The 24,646-nt window shown below is 43.5% G+C and overlaps 2 protein-coding genes across 3 annotated transcripts; both read left to right on the top strand.

Moving 5' to 3' along the window:
- Window positions 1–152: 152 nt before the first annotated feature.
- Window positions 153–18,990, top strand: ptpra (protein tyrosine phosphatase receptor type A). Of its 2 annotated transcripts, none has more exons than XM_037491240.2 (22): window positions 153–622; window positions 8,211–8,257; window positions 8,485–8,566; window positions 8,675–9,103; window positions 12,258–12,357; window positions 12,520–12,593; window positions 13,046–13,182; window positions 13,564–13,654; window positions 13,838–13,914; window positions 14,013–14,049; window positions 14,157–14,254; window positions 14,501–14,638; window positions 14,871–15,037; window positions 15,119–15,254; window positions 15,359–15,508; window positions 15,635–15,728; window positions 15,851–15,927; window positions 16,086–16,220; window positions 16,611–16,736; window positions 16,925–17,076; window positions 17,370–17,505; window positions 17,914–18,990. In XM_037491240.2, the coding sequence occupies exons 2-22, from the start codon at window positions 8,237–8,239 to the stop codon at window positions 17,986–17,988; spliced, it is 2,532 nt and encodes an 843-aa protein (XP_037347137.2). In that variant the 5' UTR covers window positions 153–622; window positions 8,211–8,236; the 3' UTR covers window positions 17,989–18,990. The 2 variants fall into 2 exon arrangements, with proteins under 2 accessions (XP_037347137.2, XP_037347138.2); XM_037491241.2 differs by having other exon boundaries at window positions 155–622; window positions 14,519–14,638.
- Window positions 18,991–22,873: 3,883 nt separating this feature from the next.
- On the top strand, window positions 22,874–24,408 carry gnrh2 (gonadotropin-releasing hormone 2). The gene is made up of 4 exons (XM_037490887.2): window positions 22,874–22,991; window positions 23,517–23,662; window positions 23,787–23,870; window positions 24,215–24,408. The coding sequence occupies exons 2-4, from the start codon at window positions 23,528–23,530 to the stop codon at window positions 24,251–24,253; spliced, it is 258 nt and encodes an 85-aa protein (XP_037346784.1). The 5' UTR covers window positions 22,874–22,991; window positions 23,517–23,527; the 3' UTR covers window positions 24,254–24,408.
- Window positions 24,409–24,646: the final 238 nt, after the last annotated feature.

The raw sequence follows: 24,646 nt of genomic DNA, 5'->3' as shown, positions 1-24,646 counted from the left end.
GCCCAAATAGGAATGATATATCACATGTCATTTTATGTAACAGTGTCTGGGGGCCCCTCGTGGACCCCTGCGCGGCGCGCGCATCGCCCGGCTGCAGTGTGCTTGGTGTCGGCTCCGTCTCGGCCAGCAGGTGTCGCTGCGCCCTTTGGAGAAACAGCGGAGAAGAGACGAGGCCTGGCCTGGGAATTTGCCGTCCGCTTCCCATTCTTCCTATGCAGACAGACACACAACATGGCGGACTAGGATAGTCGGCCGACGCGCCCGGATACAGAGGATAAACCGTGGGATTTAACACCTAGGGCGGTTTAGAAAGTACCCGCGTAAGGGCCGATAAATCAGGCCGAATCAAGGATTTTTCTCCGGGGGGGAGCTGTTCCTGCCTGGATTAAGCACATTAACTAACTGCGAAGTGTTGGCCGTGTGTCCCGGATCGTGCTTCCCTCCTCTGCTATCGCCCAGGTCCCCCCCCCCCCCCCACCCCGCGCAGACTCTCGGTTCCTGGGGTGCGTAGACTGGGGCCGGGGTTGAAAAAAAACGTGGAAGCGAAGAAGGGGTAGAAATTCCCACTTGGCTTCACTTGTTTGTTCCCTTTCAGGCTTCCTCTGGACGATAAAGAGTTGTGGTGAGTTTTTCTTGTTTTCGTTGCGCGAAGCCCGAATCCCACTTGTTACAATGTCGCTGTAGCAGCATGTTTCCTCTCGCCGTAACGTTGTGTCACCCGCAAACAAGCACTTCTCCCCCCCCCCCCTCCACACACACACACACTCCTCGCAGGGGTACTTTACGCGGCCCCCTTGCGAGGAGCCGGGCTCTGCTTTAGTAGTTTCTAACCTCTTTGTAACGCTTCAACATTTCGCAAGTAGCTCGGAGGCAGGGAGGGATTTTTTTCCTTTTTTTTTAAATATTTTTTTTAGGGCGAAAGCGGTTCCGAAGCGACGGGTGCTTGAAGATGAGTGCGCCAACATTTCAGAAGTCAGAGGTTTGTGTCCCGGGTGGTTGTTGAGCCGAACGCGGATGCCGTGGAACAAAGCGGGGGATCCAGGTTGTCTCACTGCAAACTACACTTTATCGATCGACGCGTTGTTGTGGCCCCTTCCAGGAGGGTGGTGAGCTGGCGGATGGGTTGGGGTTGGAGTTGGGGGCGGGGGGGGGGTCCATGAGATCCACAACAGGAATTAGGTCGCCCTAACATCAACATGTAATCTGTGCCCTGTCAAATCACAGCGGCTGCTTTGTCTTACATCTTCTTCTGCACTCCTGACACGGAGTCTCTAAAGTGTGCATTCCCCTTTCACAACCTCATTTTTTTTCCTCTTTTTGTATGTTGTGTGTAACCGAGCAAACCCTATCAGTCTTGCTCGGGTTTGTTGGAATTTTACTGCACTACTAAAACTTTCACCTGGACTGCAAGTTATGACTTCTTTCGCTTATTAGAAGGTGGGTTAGGGTTTGACATTAAGGGGGAGAACATCACATCTGGATGAAAAAAAAAAAAAGAAGGGTGGGATCAGCCGGGCCGAGGAGGCATGACCGAGCCTGGTTTGACATGCCTGTCAAAGCGTCCTGCCATGTCCACTTGGAGCATGACCCGTGGCGTCTGGAGCAATCCGCTGAGCTGCTTCACATGTCCACCGCACATTGTGCTGTCATCTTGTCCTCCCCGAAAACGTTGGTGACCTCTCTTTCGCGCCGCGCACACAGGGCTTCCTTGACCCCCGTCAGGCCAGGACACGTTCCCCAACGTGCTGGCTGGCAGAGCTGCTTGTCATCTTGCTCACTCCGTCCATATCTTCTCCATCCTATTTTAAGAAAAGGGAGTTATTTCTGTCTTGAGTGATCCTCGCACCACACTTTTCATGATTGGCCTAGTTTGCAGAGATAAGAATAAAGGATAGATCGAAATAGTCCTGTTGGACCTGTTGGGCCTCCATATTTTGCCGTGGAAGAGCACTGCAATTTGGCATCCAAGAGGCAAAGCAGCTGTGTTTAGAGGATTACGGCAACATATGATTTCAGCTACGTATGGTGTGCCATTTGGCCTCCACGACATTTCTTGCACAATACAGGAAATTAACCTGTTTGATGACTAATGATTGATTAATGAAATATCCAGCCCAACCTGGAAGACTTCATTCAGACTTTGTTTTCTCCCTTTGTAGTGTGTAGAAGTCGTTATGTAACCCCTTGAAATCTCTGAGTAAGTCTTTGTTTTACATCCCCCCCCCCCCCCCCCCCCCCGATATCGGATGATTAATGTTTCTGGTTCACCACGGCTGTGACGGATGAGTGTGTCTTTTTATTGCACTTCAAAGGCTGTGTCGGATTTTGTATTTCGAGAGGTATTTTTAGATGATTGAGAAGTTTCTCTTTTTTTGATCGTGTGAACTCTCATGTGATCCAGCTTGGTAAACATCTGGCTCCTACCTCTTTATTCTTCCTTCACAATTTATGTTGGTGGTCAGCAAAGAACGCACTAAATATTGGAGGTTACATTACATGTCTTTTTTTTTTGTGGATGAATGGGGGGAGAGTTGGGCAAAACTATATCAACACTATTGCACACAATGGATTATTGTAGGCTTTGCCTCTGTACCTTTAACTAGGGGATATAGATCGTTTTGATTGTTTATACAGTACGTCTTAGCAGTCATGTTAATGTTTCCATACTTCACAGTTTCTTGAATCATTGTCTCGTATTGTTTATAGAAAGAGATTCTACGCAAAATGCCCCGTTTAATCACGTTGCGATATTGTCCGGTTTGTCCTCCCGTAGAGAATCTGTTATGTGCTGTTTTTTAAACAGTGCCGTCAACGTTGAGGTCAATTTCAGTTCGGATTCAAAAGCGGTCGAGTGCCGTAGCTATAAATATTTAGATTTGCACTTCGAGCCAGCAAGATCCTTCTTGCTGTGAAGAAATCTCCAAAGGTGATTTTTGCAAGACTGGGTAGTCTTTGAATGCACCACCTACGGATTGGGCGTGGAGCAGAAGAGGTTTTGGAGATGCACTGTGTCACAATACTGCTGTCTCAAACCATTGTGTCTCCATCCTGGATCTCTTTCAGAGGAAGAGGAGGGAACAAGTGCGACGGTGTGGCCTCTTGTGATATGAAAACGCCTTCAGGGGCAGCGAGGTAATCTACCTGGTCGGTTTCCTGCTAAGCTGGGCTCCATATTGTTGGAAGTGTTTCCATAATACCCGTTGTGGAATGTGTCAAAATACATTTATCCAATTAAGTAACAAGTGTAACTATTTTTTTTTAGTGTTGTTATGCTATTTTTGCTTTAGGACCTTTTGCAGTTTACTTTTCCTAAAAATAGATCAACTTTTCATGCTCAACAAAGTCAAACTTTGTAAATCTTTCACGTGGTCTGAACACCAGAGGCGCCACAAGTCTTAAACTGTCACAGTGAAAACCTTTCAATGGGGCATTGGATGAAGTATGTGGACCTGACGAGTACCGTTACCAGGAATTTGACGCCAACTTTCACAGCTGCTAAGCTTCTGTCACCCGGTGCTATTGACACGACTCGAACCAGAAATTACATTTTGGTAGTAAAGCTCGGGATCCGGTTTTGTTGTGGCCCTTGAGCTGTCTGCTCCGGCCCCACAGCGCGCAGTGGTCGCTGTGGCTTCTGTGGGGAGGCCAGGCATTGCGCCTCCACATCCTCTCTGTGTCCATTGTGGGAAAGCCTGAGAGGCCCCTGGCATGCTCTGTGAGAAACCCCGCCATGAAGCAGTCACGGAGCACGGCTTCGGTGACTCGCCGCTTTCACTCAACTCCACAAGGAAGTTTTTTTTCTGATCCAAGTCATCGTTACAGGCTTAATAACAGACGCGGCGGCCCCTCTTGTCTGCATGATTAGCCAGAATAGTAATCCCCGGCTTCTCCTCGTCTTTTCATCAACTCCGCAGCCCACAAATGAAGCCAAAAGGAACAGAAACAACACCGGCGGGGAGTAGTATCCCCAGAAAGGGAAGTCCAGAGGATTGTGGCTGTTGTATGTGGCACTGGGGACATATAATCTGTGGTCTGTTTCAGTGCAGGAGTCCTATCGGGCCCGGGTTGGGCTCCGCTTCAGTCTCCCGTCAAGAGAGGCATTCACAGTATTCCTGTCGCGCCCCCCTCCCCTCCCCTCCCCTCTCAAGACATAGAAACAGTATTAATATGCCATGAATGGAGACAGACAGACACACATTATCTGACGCTGGAGAAGCAGGATGCCTTGCAGAAAGCCAGAGGGAAATATTTCTCTGCATGAATGCCAAGTTCCCTTGGCTGCCACTGCTGGTGTCATGACAGCAAAGGCGTGTGGGGTTTGTCTGTTGGTTTTCCAGCCCACTCATTTGCTTTGGAGGTACCCTCTTTGAATTAATGTAATTATTGGTACTAAACAGAGAGGATTCCTGCTGTGTTTTCTCTTCGGCCACATTAGGATTACATATGCATTAGGATCACAATAGCCTGAGGGTTGTAGTCCCCCCCCCCGAGAGATTTATTTTTGTGAGCTCCGTCCTCCTCTTGAGCTGTTCATTCATTTATCCGTACACTCGTAAAAGATACTTATTACTTCACCTTGGGTCAGAGGTAAATGCAAAAGCATCGCTGAGTTACACAGACTCGAGTGGGAACTCTCCACATTGAACGAGTGGCTTGCGTTGATCTTGCGTCTTGGCCTTTTGGTTGTCATGGGGATGTAATTGGACTTCCTTTTATACTCTACCTATAAGTGTTCCTTTCACTGTGTGAATGAAGTGACACGGGAACAGCCCAGCCCTTTCACAAGTCGTATGAGGTCTGCAGTAGTCCAGCCTGGCTCCTCACTTTGAGCACCATCTGGGTGTCTTCATTGGTTTTAGAGGTTAGACAACATTATTTTATCTGAATGATATACTCAAATGTATTTTGATACATGTGTCTGTGTTTAAATTATCTTTTGCTTTTATTGTTGGTATGTATAGTGATTTATTTGTGTTACTAAGAAATACTTTGCACCGTCCAACTTTTGAAAAAGAAAATAGCACATCCTTCTTTACACAATAACTTGATAATATCCGTAATGTAAAAAAATAAAAGTTTGGCTGGTACTGTGCATAAAGATATTCATAGTTCTGAACCAAATATGCAAGTTGAACTACAGATTGGTTATCACACCTCCTGAAGGGAAGCTGGTTAATCTGTGAATTGAGTACATCAGAAAATGTTCAAAATGTTGTGGTTGTCAGTCAAGGGTAATTTCACAGGCCCCGTATTATAGTACGGTTAGATTGACTAGCATCAAGTTACACACAGTTTAACGTACTTTCTTAGAACTTTGATTTGACCAATGATGGGGGATAAGTTTCATTTATAATATGATATCTTATTGTTGTCTAGACATAGATGTTATCAGATGAATTTGTCAAAGTGACCATTTTTTGTTTGCTAATGCTAATTGCAATACAAGCAATAGAGTTTTTTTTAAATAAAATAAACATGGCATTCTACTGAGTGCATCAGCCTCAAAGTTAGACAAGTTCTTGCTTTAGTCTTTAGTCGCAGTGTCATTCAAGCAAGCTTATAAGCAAGCTTATAATAATGTATACGTCCATGACGAAATAATGAAAAAATAATTTCAGTTTCCACCAAAAGCTAACAAGTCACATTGTTGTGTTGTTTTTCTTATCGTACAATTGATCCGTGTTGCTTGTCGCAGTCTTTTTTTTTGTTGCACTTTGGCACTTTATCCCGACGGATCGCTCGGTCTGCTCATCCTTGAGAAATGTACCAATACGTGGTTGCACAACACAAGCCCAAAGTCAGGAAAGCACAGGCAGCACAACCTTTGTGTGCATCCATTGACTTATACATGTGGAAGTACATGTTTGCTCTGCAGGGAATAGTGTGATAAAGCTGTTGGAAAGACATTTACTTACTTTCATTCGGTTGTACCGATTCGCCGACTAGGATACTGGATTGAAAGGAAACTGACTCCAGAGGAAAAGATATTTATTAATTAAAGTCTCTGTATGAAACATAAGATCAGATCAGCAAATGTAGGTATTTTCTTTTCTTTTTTCTCCTTTAAAAACAAACGTGTGTGTGTGTGTGTGAGAATTACAGCAATGGAGTATATTTTTAAAAGTGAGAGTGGACAGCTCCAAAAAAGGGGCACAAATAGAAGCACTTGCCCGTGTACCTCCCTTAAATTAATGATGTCCGCTACCGAAGTTTAAGTCTGTTGAAAAAAGAAAGTCCTGCATTTACGCACTGGAAGGCTGCTGCTTCTCAGGAGGCTGAAACGCATTAGGAAGCATCCCCAGGGAGACGCACGCCAGGGGTCTACAGTCTCTAGGTAAAAAATACCTTGGGCTCCTGCAGCATCTGTGAAGCGATGGTTAGCAACAGGACCGACTAACACGCCTCACACGGACATGTCATCCAGTCTGCCTGGATGGTAACGCAGAGAGCAATGAGTCATGCCTCGTTAGAAAAGGTTGCCCCACCAGAAAAGAAAAAAAACAACGTGTTGACGTGAACATCCTCAATCTATCATGTGGAATGAGGCTCAACACGCATGCCAGAGGCCTTCAGGTGATAGTTCACACAAAACCATATTGATCACAGCGCTTGTTCTTTAAAAAAAAAAAATGTCATAGCTGAGTCACTCCCTTTTTAATAAGCACTGAAGGGGAGGCTTTTCGGTTTGATGTGGTTGTCAGGTTAGCGGGGGATCTCTTTCACGTCGATATCACCAGACAGACAGGCAGACAGACAGGCAGGACGCAGCACGCACCTTTTTTGATTTCTGACTTTTTAGAAGTCTGTACAAACTGACTCTGCAGGTAACGGCATAGCCTTTGTCGGGCACATCGACGTAGCTGCGCTCTCTTGAAGTCGTGAACGGTGCCGTTTGGGGTTACGTAAAAAGGCTGCATTTTGGCTGATTATAGACACAGTTAGTGCTGCAACAGGGCTCCCTGGGGGCTCAGTGATTGGCACTGATGCCTCACAAGCAAGAGGGGGCCTGGTTGCGTTCCAGGGCTGGCCAGCGCTTGTACGGGGGGGGGGGGGGGGGGGGCGGGGTCACGTTCTCCCCGTGTCAGCGACACACAGCTTAGGTCAACGGATGACTAAAATTTGCTCATAGGTGTGGACGCTACTGTGCATGGCTGTCTGTCTGCGTGTGTCAGTCCTGCAATAGTGTGGCGACGTGTTCAGGGCCTTTGCCCAGTGTCTCGTAAACAATTCGTTGTTTAATTGAGAAAAGAATTGACAATCCGTTGTGTTGAGACCTAGAGACGATAAAATAAAAGGCTGGGTGACCGGGAGATGGGGATGGCAACAATTGGATTTGTAGGCTAATCGCATCCTCATTGACGACATAACTTGATCATCGTGCCCCATTTCAGGCCGCTGTCCGTGCCAAAACATTGCTCTGCTAAAACCAGGGTGTAAGCACTGCAACGGATGAGCCGGGTTTAAAACGCCAGACGATTGGCAACTGGCATCATTAGAGCTTTTAGCGCCCAACTTATCCTCTGCCCACTGATGCAATAATCCCCACGTAAAGCATCCGTTTGTGTGTTGTAGCGCCGCAGTCTGTGCAAACAGAGGCAGACGGGCTGGATTATACTAGGGTCACGCTTTTTTGGATTAGGTCAAAGGGCGTTGACAGTTGAGTCGGGGAGACGGCAGCCTCGCTGTGCCGCCGGGTTTATATAAAAGGCCACCGGGCCGACCGCGTGTCCGGCGTCGGGCTTTTTCCGGGTCCGCGTGTTGTCTGGCCCGATCGGCTCATCCGCCTCCAGCCCCGTGAGTTTCTTCAGAGCTGAATCACTGTTTCTGCAGGAATGTAATTGGGATGCTTAAGTCGGTTTGGGTCATGCTGGCGTTCACACATTTTTAAGATTTAAACCGCGTTGCAAAGAAATAGCTGAAAGAAAGAGCTGTTTTCTTATTGGATATTTTATTCTTATTGTTGAATTCAAAGTCACACATCATTTTGGGGTCATTTTAATTCAACATAGTTTAACCTGCCTTTTACCTAAAGTTTGATTTCATACTTCATTCATTTTGACATTGGAAATTACTCGGTTGTCTCTCTGAGTAGTCCACATATTTCTGCCTGTGTGTCTCAGAACAATCCTCTTCTAGATCATTCATCTACAAATGATATATTTTCAAGACAATAAACGGAAAAATAAGAAGGTCTTCTGTTTACGCTCTAGGACCGCGCGGTACGAATGAGTGATTGATGCTAACTTCGCTTCTTCAGGTAAGCGGCTTTCATCACACACTGGCTTAGATATGCACGTTTTTTATATCCATTTCAAATGCAAGAGAAAATAGAAAATAAGCATGTGGAATTAAAATATATAAGGGATTATAGAACTCACAAATCTCTTGATCTGTATTACAAAAACGGGTTGAGTAAACTTTGATTGATTTCAATGAGATTTTTGGTTGTTTTTCACTAATGCTGTTTGGTGCATCCTCCTGTAGGGCAGAATGGGTGTGTGTCCCCTGCTCCTGCTGCTCGGTCTGGCCCTCAGGGCCACGGCCCAGGATCATGTCCCTATCACAAGTACGGGTCATGCGCTCTTCTTTCACACCCTTAACTTACTCGCCTTGTCGGGTGAAAAAGCTCACGGTGAAAAACATTTCCTCACCCTGCACCCTGTCTTCTTTCCAGGTCCGCCAGATATCTCGGCCAGACCTACCGGGCCCCCTGCTGCGCCCTCCCTCAACTTTACAGTCGCACCCACACGGCCCCCCCCAGGCCCACCCACAACGCTCGACCCCACAGTCACCCCGGTGACAGCGAGAACCGCAGAAACCACCACAAGCCCCGCCGGCGAGGTACAAGCGGTCGGTCGCAACGCCAGCGGGCGGCTGTTACCAGTCCCAGCTCCTTCCCCTCCAGCCCCGAGCGATGCCCCCCAGGCGCCAGCGAGCAACGAGCCCCCCTCCCCTCCCACCCCTGCTGGGGTAGGCAACGGCACCACCGGCGTCCCTACAGACACCCCGGCTCCGGATCATTTTTGGGATGGATTATTCACCGTGGATCCGGACACCACCACGGAGCCTGGAATGGGGTTCACCTCAGACACCAGCCCGCACGGTGAGTGTTGGCGCTTGTTCTGCGGTGTTTTCGTGTGAGGACACCTTAGCGTTGGTGACTCCTTTTCCGGAGGTAAAAAGCAAAGTGACTGACCTTAATATAATCTCCTCATTCTATTGTCACGTTGGGGAGAAATCGTAGAAGACTCAGAGATGCCCAACAAGCGGTAGCCGCGATGGACCCGAGTGCCATCGAGCCAAAAGACGTGTCGCGATTCCAGAGGCTGTGACTCACTGTTATTTTGAATGGAAAAACACCTACTGAGCATGGCATGGGTGTTGTTGTCACCCTGTGTGCGCCTAAAACCTACAGCTTAATGGTAGAACGTGGTTCACTGCACTCAATAGGAGTCATTCAGAGAAGTGTGGGGGAAATAAACAACCCACTGTGTGTTGTACTTGGCTACTTTTTTTTCCGTTATTTTACTTTGTTGCAAAATGGAACAAAAAATGCCTTGTGGATGTAGCGTTTTTTTTTTTTTTGTCAACTGCATGCAACCGCGTCAGGGATTTAGCCAGAGTATAGAGATGACTTGGTGGCACAAATCGGGTGCAATGAAGCACGTATTTATTGCTGCAGCTTGTCATCAGATCATCCGAGACAGATTTTAATATAACGTGTGAACAGGACCTAATGAATGTAGACATACGCAAAAGGTTATGTGGAGACGAGAATACAAAGATAAACATGACAGATTGTGAGGGCGTTTTTCTTTGCTCCATCTAGCTGTGTGTTATTCGTGCAGCCTGGTGAAGCAGTAGCAACAGATAGACAAGCTTTCTGGTCAATAGTCAACCTTTTTAATATTTTAGATAGTCAGACATTTTTCTGCTTTTAGGGTCCATTGTAGCAGCGGTGGAAATATCCAGACGTGTCATAGCTGCATTTGACCATTCATCCACAATAATCAGAGGAGCAACTACATGTCCCAGACACTTTAAAAGCTGTTATTTTTATGTGAATACAAACCATGTGGAGGGAGCATATCTATATATTGTTTTCAATTAATGAAATGCTGCTTTTGAGTTTATTTTTAAAAGTGACTTCAACTTTTGTATTTATTTTATGGGGATATTATTATTATTGAGCTTTATTGTTGTTGCAGCTTTGTGTCTGTGCACTGACCATCCTAGCAATATCCTTGAAAGTGAAACATGACCTAGACCAGTGTCTTTTACATTAATTATTCATATTGCATGCCATATAGAGAAATACACATATTGCTTATGAATGACCCTGACTGATTTTAAATTGAAATTAAAAGCAGGTATTTCATAGATTTGAAATAGCTTAATGTACAATGTTTTTTCTGAAAGTGTACTTAAAAGTTCAGATGAGCAATCCACTCGTGGTCAACATGAATACAACAGATGTGCCCGCCCTGCTGATGCGGTATGTCCATTACACAACCTAATCACTTTGGGTCGGTAGGTGTTATGTAATCGCTCTATTGTCTCCGTCGTGCTGCCTGTGGACCTCGTGTGTTGAGCTGTGAGCAGTTCTAGATGATGTTAGATTCGTCAAGGCTGTGTCAGTTCCACCTGACACCCAAAGCCTGTTGTGCTCCCATTCTGTTCAATGTACACATTGTCCCAGGGTGAACACACTGAAAAGTCCTTGTGCCTGAAAATGCAACGTAACTGGGCAGTACTCCAAGTTACTTTCCCCAGAAAGTGCATATGGAGCATGAAGTGAAACGTTGCATTCTTTGCAGCACATTTTGCCTGCAACGTTGAGAGCTTTCTTGAATTTTGAGTCTGTTCGTGGGAACAGCTGATTCTGTCGCTGCATCGGTGCAGTTTTCTAGAAAAATCTCTCTCTCTTTTTGTTGTGGCCCCATGTGTCTTCCAGGCCGGTCATTAGCGCACAAACAGCAGCCTGATTTTTGTACACCAAGCTGCAGGTGTTGCCCGGGCAAATCTCACGTGTTTTGTGTTCGGTGCTGCACAGAAAGGTTCCAGAGAAAAGGCTGTAGGATTGCCTGCGACTCCTGGACATGGTGGAAACGTATACAAATTGGTCAGCTATTGTGTCATCACAAAGAACAGATTAACTTGGTCCATTTAATATCTAATTCGTAGCCCCCAGCCGGTATCATGCCGCGCTTTCTGGCTTGTGACGGCTGTGGCTCGGAGGGTCATTTGTTTACTTAGGTTTGCGGTTCCTTTCCGGGCTCGTGTTGTCTTCGTGTCGAGATGCCCTTCAGCGAGACACTGGACACCAAGTGGCTCCCCAGGCGATTCACAGCAGCCCGCTGCTCCTTTAAGGCTACGGATGGGTTAAATACAGAGGTCAAATGATACGTACACACATGTATGTATATGACAAATGCAATAAAGTTTTTGGGTTTAAGTTGAATATTTATACTCTAAATAATGAATGTATAATTCCCAGAAAAAATCCTAAATTATTTAGTATTTTATAACATCACCCCGCTTGCTGTCATCTCAGGCACAAGCGGTCCTAGAAACCGTTAAAAGGTCTGACCCTCAGTTAAACTTTACCTGCTCTTTTCAAAGCACAACCTGTTGCACACGCTCTGCGTCTCCATTTGTGTTTTTACTTCTTCTTTTCCCTTGGAAAGGCCATGAAATATTAACATGGACAACCACTGCTGAAAGGAAAGATGCAGGCTGGTGTTGGAAAAGGCAAAGGTCACTTTACAGCCTGAGCATTTTATTTTTACCCATCTTAACTGGGTGAAAATCTGTCTTAGAGATCTGTTGTTTTTTTTGATATCCATACCAATCACATTGAATACAAACTGGCAACCGGTCAGCATGGCTTAGCAGAATGACTGAACGCAGGGTAACCGCTTGACTCAATCTAAACTGCACCTCTAAAACTCGCCAATTAACAAGTTCTATCTTGTTGTTCAGCTAATTTTATATTCCTTCCTAGCTTCGTAAAGCCCCTGAGGGCTGTCTCTTGTTTTATGCACACCATCAAGAAACCGTAGAATTGGGTTACCCCAACGCTTTAACATTTCCTGATAAAAGATTCAATGCCCTAAGTTTATTTGTAATAACATAAAAATGTCACTATTTTCACTTGCCTCAAGTATTAAGACGTCTTTTTTTTCCTTGTGTTTTTGTTTTATAAACCAGCTGTTGATACAAGCAATTTGTTATCTTTCTTTCTGTGTCTGATGTAGACAACGACCAGTCTGATGACATGCCCATCATAGCTGTCATGGTGGCCCTGTCCTCCCTGTTGGTCATCATCTTCATCATCATCATCCTCTACATGCTCAGGTTGGTGAAGTGCAGTTGATGTTACACACAGCACGCTAGCCTGAGACCTGTGGAGAAGGCCCAAGGGACTCCTGTTACCATGGCAATGACTGATTGGCGTGTGTGTGTGTGTGTGTGTGTTAACGTGCGTTAACGTGCACTTTGATCTGTGTTGATTGACAGGTTTAAGAAGTATAAGCAGGCGGGAAGCCATTCAAACTCCTTCCGACTGACCAATGGTAGATCAGATGATACAGGTAAAACGCCCACACATGCATTAGTGCGCAAGCGTTGGTTTGTGTGTGTGTCGACAGATGTGACTGCGTATGCATGGATCTGATTTATTTGTTTTGGGTCGGATCGGCAAACATGTTCAGCCAGCTTGACCAAACTTATTAGTCAGAGTTTTTTTCTGATAAGAATTGATTAATCTTGCTTCTCTAAGAGATAACATCTCAGTGGTTGAGGTTGGCAGGAGGCTTTTGTTCCCTGTGATTACCTAACCAACAGGGCTGCAGCGAGCTCCCTCACATGTCAGTGTTGATGCACACTGCCCTCTGCTGGGCATCTTGATGAACTCAGTGTCGCTTGATGCAGGACAGCTCTGTTTCTCACCACATTCTCCCTTGTCTTTATCTCCACCTGGTTGGCCACACCCTTTCCTTTCCTCATCTCCTTCCTCCTACCCTTCCTGCTTTTCGGGGCGCAGAACTCCAGAGCGTCCCGCTATTGGCCCGGTCGCCCAGCACAAACAGGAAGTACCCGCCCCTTCATGTCGACAAACTTGAGGAAGAAATGAACCGTCGCATGGCAGATGACAACAAGCTCTTCAGGGAGGAGTTTAATGTATGGCCCACTCAAACACACACATTGTGATGACGCTCAGCCCACCATTCCTCTTTAACCCATTTCCCTATAGCCTCGTTAAGTGAGTCCCATCCAGAGGCAGTTGCAACCCAGATTTTATTCTAGTTGCCAGGAGGTACATCAAAAGCTAATTAGAGCTCAACCAATTTAAATCCAAGGAAAGTATGATTTGGGCGATCACTATTACATTTATAGTCCCAATAACCATCTATTGGGACTATAATAGGCTGAATGGAAACTAGTTAGCACACTAGTATAGAAGTTGAAATGGTGAACTAATGGATGAAAAGTACTTGAGATAATTAGTCAAATGGTATGGAGACCCAAAGAGGAAATGTGTCTTGTTTTCTGTGTGTTTAGGCGCTGCCGGTGTGCCCCATTCAGGCATCATGCGATGCTGCTTCCAAAGAAGAGAATAAGGAGAAGAACAGATATGTCAACATCTTGCCTTGTGAGTAACCGCAGGTGACACTGACGGGCGTAAATAAGGCAGCGCTCACTGTAAGGGAGTTTTCATCTGCGACTTCCAAAGTGATCAACTGGGGTCCGAATGGACAACCTGTATTGGAGCATATGTCATTATAGTCCTCTCTCATTTGTCTTTTTTTCTCATGTGTCCTGTGTCCTCCTTCAGATGATCACTCCAGGGTGCATCTGTCGTCTCTGGAGGGAGTGCCAGACTCTGACTTTGTCAACGCCTCCTTCATAAATGTTTGTAGAAGTGCAGCACTTTGCAACAACCACAAAAAAAACATTTCTTCTTCTTTTTTGGTCATCCTAACGTCTCATTTTGGCCACCTTCTTTGCAGGGTTACCAAGAGAAGAATAAGTTTATTGCAGCTCAAGGTAAGAATTTTTCCTGTATTGACACCGGAAAAATGCTTCTGTCTTTTCATTTAACATCAAACTAACTGTTTATTAGCTCATTAATCCTCTGAGTTTCTGTCTCTCAGGGCCTAAGGAGGAAACGGTAAATGACTTTTGGCGGATGATCTGGGAGCAGAACACAGCCACCATTGTCATGGTGACCAATCTGAAGGAGAGAAAAGAGGTAGGACAGCTGCATGGATGAGGAGGAGGAACCTCTAAATACACAAACTTTATATACTTATAAACGATATCATCTCCTTATATTTAATGTCTTTATTCATAAAGTTTATAGCCTTACTCCTCAAATTCTGTTTGGCTTACTCTTTGTGTTTTTGCACTACTTCTGTCATTAGATTACCGTTTTTTTGGGAGAACCTAATTTGTGTTATCGCCCTCTTTTCCCAAACCCCCAAATTAATTGAATTAGTCACCCGCTCTGTTTCAGTGTAAGTGTGCCCAGTACTGGCCGGACCAGGGCTGTTGGACATATGGGAACATTCGTGTGTCTGTAGAAGACACAATGGTTCTGGTGGACTACACCATCCGCAAGTTCTGCATCCAACAGGTAACAAATCTTCTTATTGTGGGTTATTCTGTGCTCAACATCCACACATGCACAAGAAGGAGCAAGGGTAGTGTGTATCAACTCATTAACTCATTTCATCAACTATCAGGGCTCACACTGCAGACTGAAAGTAGATTTTAAACTTTGGATGTGCTGTCATTTAGATTTAGTGGCAATTGATTAACACATAAATGACCCTGAATGTGGATTGGTCAATGATTTGGTTTCACAGGTGGGAGACGTTTCTGGGAAGAAGCCCCAGAGGCTCGTCACCCAGTTCCACTTCACCAGCTGGCCAGACTTTGGGGTGCCGTTCACCCCTATTGGCATGCTCAAGTTCCTCAAGAAAGTCAAGAATTATAACCCCCAGTACGCCGGGGCCATTGTGGTCCATTGTAGGTAAGTGGTTTGAAGCTTGCACTCTTACTTTTGTCTTTGTCGGCATGGCGCACACAGCTCATGTGTCTGTCTGTTTGGCAGTGCCGGTGTCGGGAGGACCGGTACGTTCATTGTGATCGATGCCATGTTGGACATGATGAACTCCGAGAGAAAGGTGGACGTGTTTGGCTTCGTCACCAGGATCAGAGCCCAGCGCTGCCAGATGGTCCAAACGGATGTAAGTCCAGTGACGGCCTCTCCGCCGATGCAGTAGTTTCAGTCTAATGATCATTTTGTGATTATTTTCGACTTGCTGTTCACCTTTCCCCCTCTGTCCCACAGATGCAGTACGTGTTCATCTTTCAGGCATTGTTAGAGCACTACCTGTACGGAGACACAGAGCTGGAGGTGACTTCACTGGAATCCCACCTGGCCAAACTCTACTCCCCCTCACCTGGAGCGGGCTGCAATGGGCTGGAGGCCGAATTCAAGGTGTGTGTGTGTGTCAGTCATACCTTTGTGTTCAAATGGTTTCCTTCCATTCACATACAAATAATAGGTAAATGGAGTTCCTCTGTCATATTTTAGGCCTTATGTTGTGGTCTCCTAATTTTCTAGAAGCTGACTTCCATCAAGATTCAAAATGACAAGATGAGAACCGGCAACCTACCCGCAAACATGAAGAAGAACAGAGTCCTACAGATCATTCCATGTGAGTGATGCGGTTATGCGTACACACAAAGTCCTGGACGCTGTAATGCACATAATTAAATCCCTGATATATTATATCAGCTTTTCATCAATGAAAGTTCATGTTTCTCCTTTCACAAACAGACGAGTTCAACAGAGTGATCATTCCAGTCAAACGAGGAGAGGAGAACACCGACTACGTCAATGCCTCCTTCATTGATGTGAGTGAAGAAGCACCTGGTTCAGAGCGGATCGTTTCGTTTCATTAATGCATGCAATCGATCGGATCTTTAAAGGCCTCCTCTCTCCCTGCGGCTCTTCATTTTGGTATCCTCCGGTCGTTCTTCTCTTTTCCCGTGGGGATCACTTCCTTTCACAGGGCTACCGTCAGAAGGACTCCTACATGGCGAGCCAGGGCCCCCTCCAGCACACCATAGAGGACTACTGGAGGATGATCTGGGAGTGGAGAAGCTGCTCCATAGTCATGCTCACTGAGCTGGAGGAGAGAGGGCAGGTGTGTGTCTGTGTGGATGTGTTCGGATACCACCACAAGTATTAGATATCGGGTCAATAACTGGCTGAAATAAAATATTGATATTAGATGATTTACTCATCTAACTAGATGCCACCGGTCTTGTATCACATTCATAAACTGAGCAAAAATATCAGGAAATCATCTTTAATGGCCGTTATTTATAGCAACACGGTGTATTTTACTCATGTAATAAATTAGTGATTATACTGGAATTAGTTTTTCTCTTTTAATAAACATCAGATGAGGATTTAATCATTTTTATATCCAGAGCTTTAGAAAACATTCATATTTTAGATTTCCTTTGAGTGTTCAGAATCTTATCTGCTGTTATGTGTGGTAATTTGACCACCTTCGTTATGGGTCACGCAGGAGAAGTGTGCTCAGTATTGGCCCAGTGATGGCGTGGTGGTCCATGGGGACATCGCCATTGAGATTAAAAGGGAGGAGGAGAGCGAGAGCTACACAGTGCGTGACCTCCTGGTCACCAACAACAGGGTAAGGAAGGACTCAATGAATCAAGCGGATGCTCCGGATAGAGGCACACCGCGGGGTCCAGCAATATTACCAACTTTTAGTGCATAGATCAGCCAATACGGACTATACACCAACATCAATCTCTACATTGCTACTAATTAAACATTCTGTAATCTCTTCCCCTTTGCCCTTGCCCATCTGCAACAAAGGAGAACAAAGCTCGAGCGGTGCGTCAGTTCCATTTTCATGGCTGGCCAGAGGTGGGCATCCCCACTGACGGCAAAGGCATGATCAACATAATTGCTGCGGTGCAGAAACAACAGCAGCAGTCTGGCAACCATCCAATTACCGTGCACTGCAGGTAAAGCATGCACAGTCTTCTTACCTCTGTGTGTTGCTGTTTTAACCTGTATGTACCAGGAATGTGGGGAAGGCTGCTAGAAATCAAGTGTGCGGCTGTGTGTCCGGGGGAAATTGTTGCGGCTATTAAATCACAGGAAAAAACAGCTTAGAATAATTGTTCTCTTCTTCCTTTTGGGATTTGTACAGCCCCCAGAAATAATGCTTCCCTCAACATGTGCATTCCCAACAAAGCCTCTAGTGCGTATGATTGTGTATGGTAAGGATTACATTTTGTCTTGTGTGTGTGCACAGTGCTGGTGCTGGCCGGACGGGGACCTTCTGTGCGCTAAGCACGGTCCTGGAGAGGGTGAAGGCGGAGGGCATCCTGGATGTCTTCCAGACGGTCAAGAGCCTCAGACTGCAGCGACCACACATGGTGCAGACATTGGTGAGGCGCCTTTTTAAACCCGATTTTACCTTATTCGCCCCTCTTCACAATTCCTTACAAATGAGTGACCTTTTCCTACTCCTTTTCCCTTAAGAAGCAACAGATTGAGTTAATACATCAAAAGCCTGACGTATTACCACTGATGGAGAGCTAGTTTAGTCTTCAAGATGGGGTTTTATGTTCTTGAACCTTTGTCAAATGAGGATAGATGGAGGTTGTTTTTAAATGCTAGGTCCATAGCAATGTTTAAGGAGCTTTCGTGATTCATTTATACAAAACTACAGCTGTTGATTGTACACGTGTCTGCATGGTAGACTTTTTATACGAGGGATCAAGAATTTAAGGGATTGAAATGTGACATTAAAAGCCCCAACTGATAAAAAATGTCCATGTCTCGTCTCTCCCAAGGAGCAATACGAGTTCTGCTACAAAGTGGTCCAGGAGTATATCGATGCCTTTTCTGACTACGCCAACTTCAAGTAGGGACCTGCCACGGATGGATGGATGGATTTCTGCATACACTTCATGCAAACATATGCACGCACCAGAACACACATATACATTGCCATGCTGAAAACTGCATATTCCCATCTGATGGATTTAAAAAAAAAAAAAAAAGAAGTTTAAAAAAAGTCATCACAACTTTATCTGTGGATGGGACAAACTGCCCGCAGGGAAAGTGGTCAGAGGCCTCGGCCTGGAGGACAGGACAGCGCAGATGGGACAGATGACTGCGATGCCTTCTTGAATATTTTGTAATATTGATCTTGTTATTATAGCCCTTTGCACCTATTTTGCTTTCCATCTTCCTCCAACCTCCCCCATATGTATATACACTTGAGGTGTTGCATCTTATTACTTTGGGTTCAGACACAGTTTTGAGTTTGGCTGCATTTTCGGGTGGCACCTGTAATGTACTTTATTAAATATAAATCTAATCATTTGGAGGCTAATGTAAAAAGAAGAATTGAAGGTCACGGTGATGATGTTTGGATTTATTTTTATTTTTTGAGATAGAGACTTTAAATATATTTGGCTTGAACAGAGCCCTGCTGTGACAACATGAGTTTTTAGCCGACTTAGAACACTTACAGACGTAATCAGGCCTTTTCACTCCTAGACATTCGTACATTACAGTTTCAGATTTCACTCACAATGATGTGATGTATCTGACAAACTCAGGTTAATGCCAAAACAAACATCATTTTTTTTCCTGTGTTTTTTTTTTTTTTTTTTTTTTAAACTAGCATTGGCTGACAGAAGACCCAATTTGTTTTCACATCACGGTCGTCTGTCTACAGGAGGCCAAAGTCCTTCAGTCAGAGACCACGTTTAGAGATTTAGGACAAGAAAGCAATTTTACTGCTCAAGGATCTGTAGCCAACACACTGCTTGACTACAATAAGACATTGGAAATATGGAAATAAATACCAATCTTTTAATACATTTTTAGGAATATTGGTCAAGATTTTATGTTGAATTTAATTTTTTTTTTTTTTTTACTCTTTCAAAGCTTGTTACTGAAGCAATGATCACGTTGAAAAGCCAAATCACAAACGACACAATAACGGGTAACTCCATTATTGCAAATAAACGTAATGTTATACAGCCAGCATATTTCTTCACTTGTTTACAGACACATGTCAGTATTCTCTTAGATTGTATTGAGCATTTATTTTGTTTCCTTTTGAGTCTGCCTGAATCAAATCGTGTATTATTCCTTCTTTATCAGCCTCACATCACGCTGTATTGTCACAATTTGATTGCAAAGATTGATTTCCTTTTGTTTCCCACCATGAATACAGATACTGAAGAATGTCTCTCGTAAAATGAATGCTGTTGCTAACATGTTCCTTATAAACTGTTACTTGGATAGTGAAGATTCCCATGCCATGTTTGCAGAGTTGCTTTTAATGGCTGTCCCTTTAGGACACTAAAACATTTTTTTTCTTTTTCTGGGGAGTTACCAATCGAGGCAATGCTCTCAAATTGAGATGAACGACGACAGTTAGCAGCAGGGCTTCAGGTACTGACCAAGTCAGCTCAGAAAACCCACTTACAAATTAAAAGTATTCAGCTGGAGTTGTTTGGAGTATCCGGATATCATTCCTTTCCTGGATTTTAATCACTTTTAATGCCACGATATTCAAAAAAAAATTTAAAGAGTTTTCAAGCTATTTAAAAAAATGTTATGAAGATTTTAATACAGAACAACCAAATTCTGGTGCTTGCTTTGCATCAAAACGGTTTTCTGTTTGCACCAAAAGCAAAGCCCTTAAAATATGAATGATGATATAGCCTTGATAATGAAACATGAAAACTATCTATTTGAATTGAAGCTAAAAGCCCCGAGTTAAGCCTTCTGTAGGGACTAAAAGTAGCTGATGTTTGGATTGACCAGTCACAGAAATGTTTGCTGCTTGTGCATAGTCATCGTCATCTGAGGTCTTCTTTTGTTCCAAAGCATCACAAGTGCCCGCACAAATAGTTAGGTGCTCTTATGTTCTTCATTTATTTACCTTTTCACTTATTGGGTCTTCAATCTATAGAAAAGGGGATGCTTTTGTTTGGCTGTTCTGTCCATGCTTAAATTATATGTTTTTTGTGTGTTTGGGTCATGTGATTTTGTCTCAGTGTAATTTGACAGTACCACATGACACTGTGCCAACCCATGAAACCCACTACTTAGATATTAAACTAAACTTTCAAGAAGTGCCTCACTGGTAGGTTTAAAAAAATCTATGCATACAATATGTGGTGCAGGCATTGCCATCATAAAAGCTGCCGTGTATTTCCCTGAACTTGCATGTGTCTCCTTAATTACAACCTGCAAATATTGACTAATCAATAGGGCCAAAACCAGTGGGGTCAGTAATCCTCCCTTTCACATTCCCTCTAGTCGTATATTTGTGCAGCGCAAACTAACATTGAGATCACTTTTTAAATGAATTCCATATTGATTGAACGGCTTTACTTCATTCCATATCACTGAAATGGGGTATCCATGAGAAGTAATCACTTGTGGGTACCCACATGTTCTATTAAAAAGTATCTATTTTCTATCCACAACAAATACAAATGCAGCGTTTATGCAAACCAAGGGAAACCAGACAGTTTCCCCTGTTTTGCATCTCTTTATTCCTGCATTGAATGCCTGGGAGAGTCAAACCGGGTCTCCGTTATTAGAGCGTCAGAGTTGAGGAAAGTGGAAGTCCAATTTCTCTCTTCTGTCTACCTTTCTAAATGTCCTTAATGTCTCTTGTCCGACTGCACTCACTGCTGTCCACCTATCGCTTCATTTTCCTGTTTCTCTTGTCCGTGGACCCATTTCTTTAGTGGCCACAGCCCGCTCCCTTTTGTACATAATGTAAGGTTATTTATATTTCATTCCTGTCTGCTGCCTTATATTTTCTTCTCCCCCCCCCCTCCTTTAAAAAAAAAAAGGGTGTATATTGAACTGTATCGGGACCATTTTGAAATGTATTAGATATTTTGTTTTGGCCATTTTTAAATTTGGTATAATTGTCTTAAGCAAATCCTATTTTTAATTTGCCAATGTTTGTTTCTAGCGTTTTGATATTCAACATTTGAATATATGTATATATAATTATATATATATATAATTATATAATGCCCAATGGCCTTTTTAAGCAAGATACTGTTCGAACCTAATAAAGTGCTTGAGATTTTATTACTTGTCGGTATTTCTTATCATTTTAGCTTTAAATGTATTGTTAAACGCAAACATGCATCAGAGAACTCTAATTCTTAACTCTAAAGTGCAGTGTTTTTGCTTGGTTCAAGTTGGGACAACACAATGCTCATTACAGCTCACTTCTTATTGAAGACAAATGACGCAGTGGTGAAGAGTAATTACCAATTGTTCATGTTGATGCGTTATAGATCAGGTTGTTTCTAATCTGTGGTTAACCCTTCACCCCCTGATGAAATAGGAATGTGCCTCTTGCACCAATAAATACTTGAAATGGGAACAATTAAGGGTAACTGTGGAAGTGAAAGTGTGGAAATAAAGAACCTGGAATACATTTTAGGAAAACCTGTTCACATTAAGGTATTGCTTTTCTGTATTATTCAGTCCGGGGGACTTGGTTTCTTTGGGTTTTGTCTGGTTGGAGGACCAACAGTAGACTACAACACTACTGTGATCTTTCTAACTATAGATAGGAAGATGGAAAAAAATGCAGTATTATTGTAAAGAATGCGATGAATAAGGCAGGGTGACATTATTGAGGATAAAAAAAAACGTGCATTAATACACTTTTGAGTGACAAATCCCTTAATATCAAGCATCTGTACAGGTTGGTGTGAAGCAAATGTATAAATATGTTAAAAGTTTGAAGGGATTTATGCTGTAAAAACTTGTGACAAAGTAGAAGGTTTAAATTAAACATTCCCCATCTGCACTATAAATATGGACAAAGGTGGAGGAAACAGCATAGCCACCCATGTGTAAATGTAAAAGGAAGAGCACTTAGCAAGAGCACTTACCTGTCTTCTGCAGGTAAGAGCTCTCGCTTCACACCAACCGTTGGTCACGTGTCGTCAGTGATGCATCTTGAGGTTATCACGCTTCCATAAAAGGTCCTTGGTCAACAGGAGCATGTCACCATGTCAGACGCTGCCTGAGTAACAACTGGTTCTGCATCTAAAATACCTTTCCTTTCACTAATTGAGAGGGATGGCATTCGTGGCCTTGACAGGAATCCACTGTTTGTTCCCCTGTTATTAGATGCGCCGGTGTTTCCGCTGGCCAGAGGGTCATCCGGGTAAAAGGGAGGATGTGTGACAAGACAAGTGAGGAAATTGGAAATGTTAGGTTTTGTATTCTGACAAGGACCTGTAGTTTGATCTGAGCAGTACGGTCAAATGCTATTAGACAGAGTTAATTGTCAGCAGGTCGCAGACTATAGAGGCCAGAATCTATTGAACCCCAGAATATATTGCATATTTTCTGTGGAATATATGCAGCACGGAAGACTTTAGACACATTTTGGAGATGCGTTTGCTTTAATGTTATCAAAAGAAAGTATCCCATGAATAATACTGTTTGTTATTAATCTGCTAATTGAGTTATTTGAATGTGATTAGAACGACAGCATTTGGAGGTGGGCATTGGTGATGTGTGTGAGAAGACTAACCTCCCAGGGGTGTCGGTGCTATTTGCAGGCTGTAATTGGAATCGGCCAACGTCCTCTGGACCCCTCGTCCCCAGGGATCACTCATTTCACCACTGGGAACAGAAGGACGGGAGAGGTCAGTGATGGGCGGAGCAGTTAGGTGAAGATAATGGAAATGTGCATTGGGAGAACTACATATATTCAGGAGGGGGATATGGTTGAAGATAATCTCTAAAGTATTGCACTTGAGAGAGACCTTTATCTACTGACCGACTGAGGAGCCAGCAGAGTGAGCTTCTAGCCGGACCACTAGGGACACCTGTAGTGATAAAGTGGTGAGACTTAAAGGTGAGGACCCTTCTTTGTAACTTTACTGTACCTCATTCAAGTATACCTACGTATCATTTGGAGAAATACAACTGTGGATGTTGTTAAGATAAAACTTTAATAGAAGATGTGTATTAAAACAGGACCTTCCTTGTCTCTAGGCAATAAATAACTAAATATTTTGATAGGTATAATATTGTTGCAGTTTAACATTTGGCCTGAGAACTGTACATTTTGCAAATATAGGGAAACAATTTAGCAAAAAAAGAAAACTAGCAGTAGAATAATTAACATGTCTTGGTCTGCGTTGCCTGACCTGAGTGTATATTATTGCAAACTATCAGAGTTTTCTGGTAACATTTCTACTTTACACACAGTGCAGTCTAGTCGTTTGGGTTTTTATTGCATACAAAGTAAAATAGATGTTATAATTATTTCAATTTAGATCTTCTGCCACACTCATATTTAAGCACTCTGCAATCTGATTTGACTTCCAAAAGGTCGAAGAAATGTAGGAGTTAATCGGTAGTCCATCTTTGCCTTTAGGTGGGAATATCATGTGTGTATCTCGGCTGGTTTTGCTGCTCGGGCTGCTTCTTTGTGTTGGAGCTCAGCTGTCTGACGCCCAGCACTGGTCCCATGGTTGGTACCCTGGAGGCAAGAGGGAGGTGGACTCTTTTGGCACATCAGAGGTCAGGATTTGTGTTTGTGTGCTTGTGTGAATATAGTTTTCTCATTCTTTCAGCATATACTGATTGGAATGAAGATATTCTTCTTGTCTACTCGTAGCTCATAGTCTGAATCTCACTCTCTCAGATTTCAGAAGAGATTAAGCTGTGTGAGGCAGGAGAATGCAGCTACTTGAGACCCCAGAGGAGGAATATTCTGAGAAACATCATTGTAAGTGAACTGCGGTGTCCTATTCAGTGCTGCATGGAGGAGGATTGTATAAACAGCTTTATAAACTATATATGTTAATTTGATAATTATCTGCTTAGTAACTAATGTCTTAATTAGCTGATACAAATGCCAATATAGTTTATTCGATTCGATTGAGTGTAAAAATGTGGATAATCTAATTTCATCACCTACACAATAGGGAATTTTTACTTGTCTTAAAATAATGTGTCTTCTTGCAAACATACACAGGTGGCATGGTGTTAACAAAATGCCTTGCACATCTATCAAAAAAAATGTACTTTTATTATAGTGTGTCTGATATTATACTGTATTACTCTTCACAGTTGGATGCCTTAGCCAGAGAGCTTCAGAAAAGAAAGTGATGGCTTTTCGCTCTACACTGCTTTCCTAACATGTGAAAACCACCATGTTGATTCTATAATGTTGTGTAATTGTTAAATGTGTTAGTACCGGTTATTTTCCTGCATTGAATTGGATTTTCCCTGTGGTTACAGATGTTTGATTTGTAATGTCCTAAAATAAACTACTATTTTGATATGAACTTCTTCTTCTGTGTGTGTGTGTGTGTGTGTGTGTGTGTGTGTGTGTGTGTGTGCGCATGTGTGAGAAAGTTCTATAGCAGATACTGTGACTGTAAATGTAGAGGGATCAACATTTGAAACCTGACAAAAACGGGACAACTTTTTCCTTATTTTTATCTTTAATTATTTAAAAGAAAAATAAATTATTCGGTAATTTCTTTAATAGATTGTGTT

This window comes from Pungitius pungitius, chromosome 8, assembly GCF_949316345.1.
Source record: "Pungitius pungitius chromosome 8, fPunPun2.1, whole genome shotgun sequence".
Classification (NCBI taxonomy): Eukaryota; Metazoa; Chordata; class Actinopteri; order Perciformes; family Gasterosteidae; genus Pungitius; species Pungitius pungitius.
Note: the sequence above shows the minus strand (reverse complement) of the source record. Positions and strands in the feature narration are given on the sequence as shown.

Bases quoted from the DNA above. Each gene is read 5' to 3' on its own strand.
- gnrh2 (XM_037490887.2), top strand. From the start codon at position 23,528: ATGTGTGTATCTCGGCTGGTTTTGCTGCTCGGGCTGCTTCTTTGTGTT. The intron at 23,663-23,786 runs GTCAGGATTTGT...TCACTCTCTCAG, and splicing joins ACTCTTTTGGCACATCAGAG to ATTTCAGAAGAGATTAAGCT. The intron at 23,871-24,214 runs GTAAGTGAACTG...TACTCTTCACAG, and splicing joins ATATTCTGAGAAACATCATT to TTGGATGCCTTAGCCAGAGA.
- ptpra (XM_037491240.2), top strand. From the start codon at position 8,237: ATGCTAACTTCGCTTCTTCAG. The intron at 8,567-8,674 runs GTACGGGTCATG...TCTTCTTTCCAG, and splicing joins GGATCATGTCCCTATCACAA to GTCCGCCAGATATCTCGGCC. The intron at 12,358-12,519 runs GTTGGTGAAGTG...GTTGATTGACAG, and splicing joins ATCATCCTCTACATGCTCAG to GTTTAAGAAGTATAAGCAGG.